Source organism: Montipora foliosa, chromosome 8 (genome assembly GCF_036669935.1).
Source record: "Montipora foliosa isolate CH-2021 chromosome 8, ASM3666993v2, whole genome shotgun sequence".
In the NCBI taxonomy this organism is placed as follows: domain Eukaryota; kingdom Metazoa; phylum Cnidaria; class Anthozoa; order Scleractinia; family Acroporidae; genus Montipora; species Montipora foliosa.
The window spans coordinates 19,446,838-19,456,837 of record NC_090876.1 but is presented as its reverse complement, the minus strand read 5'-3'; the positions used below and the strand labels follow the sequence as shown (position 1 = coordinate 19,456,837).

The 10,000-nt window shown below is 42.9% G+C and overlaps 1 protein-coding gene across 1 annotated transcript in view; it reads right to left on the bottom strand.

Annotated features, from left to right (window-relative positions):
- Positions 1-6,653: 6,653 nt before the first annotated feature.
- The window catches only part of LOC137968965 (rho GTPase-activating protein 23-like), a 39,954-nt gene continuing 36,607 nt past the window's right edge, over positions 6,654-10,000 (bottom strand). The window contains exon 24 of the mRNA XM_068815457.1: positions 6,654-9,389. Within this exon, the coding sequence (XP_068671558.1) occupies positions 6,795-9,389 (2,595 nt within the window). The 3' untranslated portion in view covers positions 6,654-6,794. The remainder of the gene's footprint in view (positions 9,390-10,000) is intronic.

Genomic DNA, 10,000 nt, shown 5'->3' with positions numbered 1-10,000 from the left:
CTTTCGCCGTTTGCACTATTAATTAAGAAGAGCCAACAAAGAAAGTAGTTGTGGAAGACAGTTAAGAGGGTGATGATGTAGAGTTTGATCCAGTTGCACCTAAAATTCGGTCAACAGCTGAAGCCATCAGAATTGCAGATGACTTGCAGCGCTTTGCCACTTCGCGACTGAAAGATGAAACTGATCTGGTCGCTGACTTGATGAGAACTTCAGGCTTTCCCAACGAAGACATTCAAACATTACAGCGTTTTTCTCGGCTTAAGTCAGGGGCACCCAACGAGAATATAGTTCAAAACCACTTAAACATAGCACTGTTAAACGTATTTTAGTATTTAAGGTGATTCCTTAGTAATAGAAGTTGTTGTAAGATTTTCTTTAAACGTTTCTCGATTGTTCCCTACATCATGGTGACTCGAAATGTGCAATTAAAAAAATAGGTCACCAAGCTCGTTTGCGAGGTTTAACTTGCTCAAGTTACTCATTTAATCATTGCAACTTCATCTATGAAGGACAAGTTTTTTCCATGGGTTAAGGATACGTTTTGCAGGAACAGGAAGCACAGCTTTGACGTAGTTCTTGAAATAACAAAACAGGTCAATTGTATTGTTCAAAAGGAATAATTTAATGTTTGTTTTATGGCACAGGCACACGTCTTGGAAAGGCACTGACTACAAATATTCCGCGGGTGCGTGATCCCGAGGAGACAATTTTGTGTCCACGAGCAAGAGAAAATGAGGGAACAGAGAAGGAGGCTCCCGGTCCAGCCCTTGGGATATGTCTTGTCCACGAAAGTTATTTTTAGACGAGCAGAAGTCTTCCGAGACGTCCGCATGCAGGCCAACCTCGGTCCGATGTTTGAAAGAAAATATATATTCATCAGCCTTCCACGTGCTCCATCATTTTCTCTTTTCACTAAGAACCTGAGAGCGAAGCAAGACTGCATGCGGACGTCTCGGAAGACAGACTTCCCCTAGAACAAAGACTTCCGCTCGTCTAAAAATAACTTTCGTGGACATAACATATCCCGGCCAACGCCTTGAGCCTCCCTCTCTGTCCCCTCATTTTCTCTTGCCACGAGTGATGGCTACGAATACTTTTTTTCCTGTAACTTTTTTTTCTGACGTAAATTTTTTAACAATTTTTTACAGCACAAAGAGGATGAGTAAGAGAATAAAATTATGCAAAAAAAAAAAGATAGGTCACCAACCTCGTTTAGGAGAGAACAGAAAGCAAACCAAGCTCGACTCCTCGACAACACGTCTCCCCGATATCGCGGTTTCACTTTCACTGTCGGACTGAAATGTTATTTAGCATCATCAAGGCTATCACTCGACTTTTTGTTTTGCGAGAGTCTAAAAAGCTTCCTGTTTTGCTCTTTACTGCTATGATCTGAAAACGGCCATTCTTCTTTCTAGCGAGCTTTCCCGCACGAAAGGTCGCCATTTTGAAATGTTATTGGCCACGTTCGATATATCAGTACTCACACACAGCTACGAGTCTTTATGGTTAAATTTGAACATTGTTTTGTTTAGAAATATCCGTTGAGACTTGACGCAAGGAAAACAGAACTGAGCCGTGAAATTTGACCATAAAGCCTCTTAGCCGTGCCTGAATACGAACGTGGCCTACGCTGTGTTATGCGCAGAACAGGATGCGCAGTTCAATACTAAGGAATCACCTTAAACGGCGGATATAGGCATATTTTTATCCCCTAAAAATTCCTCATCTGTTCGGATTTCCTAGCTGAAAGTCTACTGATCTGAAAATTATAGGGATAAAAACTTACCTTTTCGAAAATTTCATCCAGAAAAAAGGATCCCGAAAATTCTAGGCAAGCAAGAAATTTTACTACAAATGTTCCGAAAATTCTAGATCTCAAATCGTCTCCCGAACAGATATCTTCCGAAAATTGACGTTGGGTGCCCCTGTTAAGTACTGTGTACATACAATACAGTGACGTAAATGATGGAAAAGACTTTTTTCTTCAAACTGACTATGAAATTTACACGTTACAGTTTTGCTGAGGAACACACGCAATTGTAATTTGCCTTAAAGACCTCGTTTCAGTTCAGATGTCACAGGTGTACAGTTGTGTCGAGGTACATTACCTCTCTACTATTTTACCTGAATGGTAGAAATAATGCAGAGGGAAATGGAGATGTTCAATTATGCATAAAATACTTTAACAACGGTTCGAGCGTGGAAATGAAGAGAGATTTTAATACGTCTTAAGCAGGGACGGTACAAAACGTGGACCCCCAACTGGACTGCCTTCTGGATCACACTCCGGAGAAGGAAAACAATAGATGCATTTTGAATTTCCGAATTGTCACCTTGCGTGCCCCCACGATAAAAAGCCATTTGGTTCGGAAAAAATGCCTATCTCTGTGAATCTCAGCAGTTTAAGCCTATCAAATACATTAGAAGATATGTTAATACACATGTACTTTATCTCATGAGCGAAAAATAAGCGCTTTCATTACAAAATGAACTCCAAATATTCTCGTTAATCACCGGCCGCCATATTGGGACTGTCAAGTATTTATGAGTCAATGTGTCAATGAGTCATGAGTCGACGAGTTAGTGCAGTTAATTAAACCATAAAATGAAAGCTAAAATTTCAGAGAGTGCTTAGGCCTAATCACTGAAATGAGGGCTTAGGCTTAATCAACAAATTATTGCTATATTGACGGTGAGTCTCATTGACTCATGACTCATTGACTCATTTGACTCATAAAAGATGCGTTCTCCCATATTGGTGGACCACATCTCCATACGAAACCCGATAAAGTTGCGTGAAAAACGCTTCGACAAGTAACTCTGAAACAATGAAGCGCGCAGACCTGAGAATTGGAGAGGTGGTTAGAATATTTGTTTCTGACAACATTCCAAGTTCTTGGCCGCTTTCGTTGAACAATTTCGAATTTGCTTTTTTGTTGCGTGACAGTGTAAATTATATATAGTTTGAGAATACCAGAAGCGAAATGAAAACAGAGTCTGTGTGACAAGGTCATACCGCGCATCTTAATTCCTCCATTCGCGCATAATCACAATTCCTTGCGCCTTTGACGAAAATCCCGTGTGTTTCTCTCCCGATTGGAGAGATGCCTCGTCCGCTCCTCAGGCTAATTCACTGCGCCAGAAATAACGCGGACATCTGGGCCCGGTTGGTCAAAAGCCGATTCATTCGTTTCGTTTCGTTTTACGAGACATCTGGTTTGTCTCTTCTACTGGGCAAACCTGCCCAGAGGGAAGGAGCACGAACAGGACTTGAGGTCCTATGCGAGGTGCTCCACCCTACACTATCCAGACCAGAAAGACCAGACCACAACACCGGGAACTACATGCCCTACTCTTTACGACAAGTGTGCGGGTTCTTTTACGTCCTACAGGATTATGAACATTGAAGGGTTGTGAGACGAGACCTCCGGCTTATCGTCCTTATCCGAGAAGACTACAGAGTCTAACCATTTGCAGATGTAATTACAAAGGCAGCACTTTCTCCTCAGGTATTTAAAGACCCTGAGTGTTGGTCCGGCCGGAGTTGAACTCACGACCTCCCGCGTGACAGCCCGGTGCTCAACCAACTGAGCCACCGGTGCGCGGTACGAAACGGTACGAAACGCTAATCCCAGATTAAAAATTAACCAAGGAGTTTATTTCTCTACTCCCAAATGCTGTTCAACACTGATATTTGGTAAACGCTTACATTAGAAGAAGTGAATCGTCTTACTATTTATTACTGGGGAAATTTGGCGGCATTTCTTGCATAGGGTTTTCCCCACATACCAAAGAAAAGAATACTGCACTGGAACTTCGCCATATTTATTTACGAGTTTATCCCAACAAAATGAAACTATACAGTTTTTACACAGCTTTACTCGTGTTTGAGTTAAGCATTACCTCAGAAAATACTTTGCACATATATAATATAAAAAAGTAATGAAAAAATAGTACCATTCCAGGTAACAATTTAATTTTTTTTGGATTCTTGCTTCTTATAAAAGCATCTGCCAGTGAATTAAGAATTAAGAATAATAATAATAGCGCAAAACATGACCGATCTAAAAGGATTTGAACAGTTAAAAACACAACTGTTCCTAGGATTCTCTTTGTTCATCAAGCAAGAAAGAAAGAAAACTTTAGTCATTTTAACATAATGAAAGGGAGAGAAGCCAGAGGTTATCCCTTTCGAGGGTATCCGCCCAGATCTCATTACTACGATTCTCAGTTGAGTATGACACTAGGAAAGTTTGGTGACAAAGTTTCATCGTTAAAGTTACCATGTTGTCAAGGGCAACTTGCTTCGTTTCCAAGGGTAACTTTTCGGGGTTTGACGTCATCTAACTGGTAACGGTCGCCAGTTTGGATTTAACCGTTACCATTCGTAGATTTTGGCGGGCTCATCGCTCGCTCGTGACGTCAAGGCCCTAAAAGTTACTCTTGGAAACGAAGGAAGTTGCCCTTGACAACATGGTAACTTTAACTCTGAAACTTTGTCACCAAACTTCCCTAGTGTCATACTCAACTGAGAATCGTAGTAATAAGATCTGGGAGCAAGAACCCGGGTTGTGCTAAGTCACATGACCAAAACCACAGGGAGGGTAGGTCGTCGACCAAATTTCGTCCATATCTGGATAGAAAAAAAAGTGAACTACTAGTTCAAAATACCGCTGGAATTCCTGAGGTGTGTTTCAACTGCGTTGCTTGAGACAGTCCTTGATGATATTACTTTGAAGGAAAAACTAGCACTTCCTTTTTTCAAAGTCCATCTGGAAACGATCTGGTTGAATGGCATGTATAAGAGCCGTGAAAGAGTTTCTAGGAAAGTTAACAAATTTCTTATTTTTGAAATAATAGTGATCCACATCAGCTCGACACAGCCTACAGGAAAGCCTGCGGTACAATTGTTTCGAACGATCAGCAGTAAAGACGGGGTGGCAAACTCCTCCAGAGCCCCAACACAGTAAACTGGGTACGCTGCCACCCATTCCACACTGTTGGAATGGAAAACCTCCAAGAATTGAGGCCAGGTGACCCAGAGCAACCAGGGTTTTTTTTCCGAGAGAGATAACTCTGGGAACAAGGTAATTAAACCCTCCTGTCACGTCACAGATTGCGTGTCACCAGATAATTTTCAATTCAAATAATTATGACCATTTTTGCACTGGGCAATTTTCTCGCAACTTGTCTCAAAATTTTACGGAAACAAAAGTTTCACGACGCATTCAATAGTGGAACAGAGCTTTTGTATGCAATTGTTGCATATAAAAATAATGAAATATATTAATAATTTATTTCATAAGATATCAGAAAACAGAAACAACTTCGTGCTTTCACGTTCCTACCAAAGGGGAACTTAGAAGAATTATAAAAGATACAATACAAATATCCGTAGGAAGGCTGGCGTTCAAGCCCACTTGAAAATTCTAAAATATAAATGCAACGCCGACAAACAGGCGTATATAATTCATTTGTAAATATTTAGCCACATAAACGAATGGCTGTTTTTATACTAGAGACTCACAAGACGAATTTTTCGCCTGTCACTTTATCTGTCCAGCGTTAATAAGGGATTTACTATAGAAGAAGAAATTGGGCAAACTTAAGCCCACTCACTCGAATGTGTTTTGAATTAAATTTCCACACTAAAACAATAAAACGAATTTGTTTACATTTAAGTTTCCAAAGGTCGACGTTTTTACCCAACCACAACGATGAGCTTTTACACTTCTTCTCGCTGATGCCGTGATCGTTTTCGTCTATCCATGCCAAATTTAAAAGTGAAACCAATTATCAAAGTATCCGTTCACGCCAACCTTTTCAGGCGTTGCAGTTGAGATGACAGGCCAAAATGAATAAAAAAGTACACCTTTCACAAAAAAACACGCATGATGGTCTCAAAATCACCACCAGGGAGGTTAACTCTAGAGAACTTTGTTTTCGTTGCAAAGATGATTGCTGATCACGTGATTGAAGAAGCACCTCATATAAGATTAACGAAACACACGCAATAACGTTTTGCCTTAATCCTAAATTATTAGGTGTCCCCAGCATAAAAACAGCCAATAAGCCTAACTGTAACACAAACAACCCCGTTGCTAAGACCATTTGGACTTCAAAATGTTGCCTGATATAAAAAGCTCCGTTTCCGTTTTTCCTGAGTTTAAGGGGGGAGGGGTGTGGAGAATGGTATCACCACAAGTAAGCTGCAACAAATACCGTGCTGTTAAAAAGAGTCAGGATTCTCTTCATAAATATTTTGGAGTTTCAGCCTCTGCCAAGACAACGACATCGAAAACCGCAATTAAATATAAGAATTCTGAGCCCAGGCGTGGTATCTGGGAGGCTGGGGTCGTTTGATCGATAGGATCTAGGTTGTGGTTATTTCACATTTTTAGACTCGTGCGATGGGAGCAAACCGGTCTAACACCAAACAAGTAACAACTGCTTTAGTTAAAAAAAGAAAGAGTATTCACCCTTGAGCTGACGCTCTCCACAAAACCCCGAATTTGATCTTGTCACACTGTTTTGTAGAACACGATAAGGAAAGTTACTCGGGTTGTAAAAAGTATGTGCTGGATGCACGATCGTTGTTTTGGCTTGTTAAACCTATTGTTTATTTCGTTGCCGTTGCCTTCGCTTTTTAAACTCTCTGTTATTTCTTTTTTCAAAAGACGTAAAAACACGTTGATGCTAGATGCTTGTGCATGCTACCTGTCACCTCCTTTAGACTTGTTTTTCAAGTACTCGCACCATGTCAAGAGGTTTCAGACTCTGGTTAGATGTTGGTGTTACCTTCTCACAGTATGATATCCACTCCGCGTATAATTGTCACGCGATAAACCATGCGACCTTGTTTCTATTCCATAAGACAATGGTGCCCTAGAAGCACCCTGGGATACATCACGACTTTGTTCTGGAACCCTGTTTTGTAAAGGTGCATCTGGATCACTGTCGTCTCCCAAGCTCCGGCGGCGTCTGCGCATGGCAGCCCTCTGTGCAGCGGCTTTCTGTGCTTGTCCTGATATGTCCGACTGCTGACGGGACAGATTCAAGTGTCGCTCTGTGTGCATCTCTTCTAGCAGTTCCGCTATATGTTGAGCATCTTTCTCCAGCTTTCTTTGGGCCTGCGACTCTCTGGCGTCTCTTGGGGGCATCCTATTCTTGGATGGTAGAAGTTCTTTTGCCGAGTCTTTGTGAGTTAGAAATTTGGATTTGGTTCCATGATCCCTGGTCATCATCTTCGGAGGTAGCTGCGTCCTTCCCGCAAACGGCTGCCCCTTGGACCGTTCCCCTGCTGCATGACCCAAGTTCAAACGGGACCGCACATTTCTGTTGTCACTAGCATCACTCCTCTCCATGCTGTGTCTCGATGGTGTTGTGGATGAATGTCTAGCGGGGCTTGACTCGAGGCGAATGCTTCTTGAAGTTGGTGTTCTGCTTTCAGGTGCTCTTTGCACACCACCTCGCTCACCCATACTTAGCCCACTGTGAGACGACTGGGCCTTCGCACTACCTGGCTGCATACTGAACTCTCTCCGAGATACTGGAGTCGCCGTTCGCATGGCTCCAATCCTATTTTCCCTGACTGATGAGACAGGCTCCTTGTTCTTTCCTTGGGTACCCTGTCGGGATATACTTTCTTGGCTTCCTCGTACTTTACCCTGGTTTTCCTGTGGTGACAGCCCATCTTTTACACCATATGACGTCATCTTGCCTTGAATAGTTGGTGCAGACATCCTATTTTTATTTCCCGGTGCTGTTGTGTAGGATCCCGGTGAACTACTCGAAACTCGACCAGGAATGCTTTCAAACCTTTGCCTGAGCGCTCCAACATGTCTACTATCAGATGCCTTTGGTGTCTTCTCTTCGACAGACACTCTATTCCCTGAAGATGGCAAATCATGATAATACCTGTTATGCTCTTCGCCGGCAGGATTGGCAAAGTATTTTCTTGCATTGATTTGCACTATGCTGCTCGATCGCACCTCACTTTCTGACTTATCGTGCTGAGTATCGTTTTTAGACGATGGGTTTTCCCTGCTTGAAAGCGTGGAAGCACTCGCAAAGGAGTCTCTGGCAGGGCTAACTCCAACAACTTTATAAATTCTTCCCCCAGGTTGTTCTGATGAGCGACGCTGTGCCATGTCCTCGCTGGTCAAAACTTGCTTTTTAAGAGGTTCGCTTTGAACGGAGGATTTGTCATCATCGCTTGCTTTACTATCAAGTGAATTACCAAGGTCCAACAAGCTCCTCAGCTTCTCATCAAATGTCTTTGACATGCTGATCGCGCATTCATCTCCCTCATCGCTGCTCGTGTCGCTACTTTCCTCAGAACCTAACGACCTCCTGGCCAACCGAGCATCTTCCGTGCTCTCTCTTCTCAAAGGGATGTCCAAGCTGGCAGGTCTCCGTGTTGGATCAAACGGTCGTACCATACCAGACACCACGCCTCTTCCCTTAACAACAGCTACCACCGTCTCATTAGAAGACCGCGGTTTAGACTCCTGATGCATATAGTTTGGCGATAGCGCTTTACCAGTGTTGTTGACACGCGATGCCTCGGCGTGAAGCACAATAGGCACAATGGTCATTTTATCTGGTTGTGATGTGACATGCAGTGAATCCAGCGATGGATTCTTACTACTGTGTGCGCTGCTACTGTGACTTGTACTACTGCTGCTACTGAGCTGTTCAGTGTTGTCGAAACTGTCCTGATCGGACAACTTGCGCTGAAAATCGCGAGGAAAATCACGCACTATTTCATCAGTTCTTTCAACAGGTGGAGAGGACAGCTCTTCACTCTGACGTCTCTTTTCTTCCGCCTTCTTTTGCAGATTCAGTCGCAGAAGCCGCCTCCGCGTTTCTTCGCTAAAGGAAGAAAAACTCGGCTTAGGAGTGTTGCCTGCCTCGGTCCGTGATTCCTCCAGCGACTTTCTTGATTCTGAATCTTGAGCTACGACAAAACTCATTTCTAAAGGTGCAAAAGATTGCTCAGGGGTCCCCGGGCTGGAAGCTCTCTTCTGGGGACTAACACGACGATACGACGGAGGAGGAGGGTGTGAGTAGGAATAGGCCTTCAGAGAGCCGACTCCCTTAACTCTCAGTTCTGTATCAGAGGAATCAATCAAAAGCTGCATGGATGATGAAGAACTGTCCGTTACTTTTTTGCCGCTCATCTTACTTGTTCTCTCAAGAGTGGGAGAATTCGATCTTGATCCTTCTCCCGAAAGAATGCTAACCACTGGCGCTCTCTCTGCGGGTGGTGAGCCCTCAGATCCCTGAGAATCGGACAGCGGTCCATCAGAAGAGCTTCCCTGCCCTGAATCAGATTTGGAGCTCTTGCTACCGAGAAACTTTGGCATGTGAAGTGAAATTCCGCTTGACTGTGGAGAAAAAAATAAGTTAAGTGAATACCACCAGCTTCATTCAAAGCCAAGTGACTTTGGGCTTCTCCGTCACGTTACGTGAAATTTGCAGTCCTCTAAGACCTTGTCTTCAAACGTTAAGACCGTGATTTCTGAACAAATGTGTTGCACGTTTTTCAGTTCAGTAGAATGCTTCGTTTTGAAAATAATTTCACAGTTTCCACGGTGCGCGACTTTGAACAAACATGTCAAAGAACGGGCTGTGAATGCTTGCAAGTTCAGCATAGAGGCAAACCTTGTATTAATTGAGAACGGACAGGCATGTTACCGTCACAAAGTATCCCCTTGCTCATCTCCAAAAAAACCTGTTCTTTCGTAATAACGCTTCACGACGACTTCAATCAGCTGCACAGAGTATAGGATTTCAGCCCATCCGAATTGAGTTTAAAGATCAACTATTTTGTTTATAACGTAGACGAGCTCATAACGTAAAACTAGTACCACAAAGTAAAGGTTGCCAGTGAACGGAAAGTCAGATGACTGTCACTTGCGTTGCATGCAAAACAAGAATACTACGTTGAAAAGAGAGACTAACACATTAAGCGTGCGACTATTCATAAACATTATCA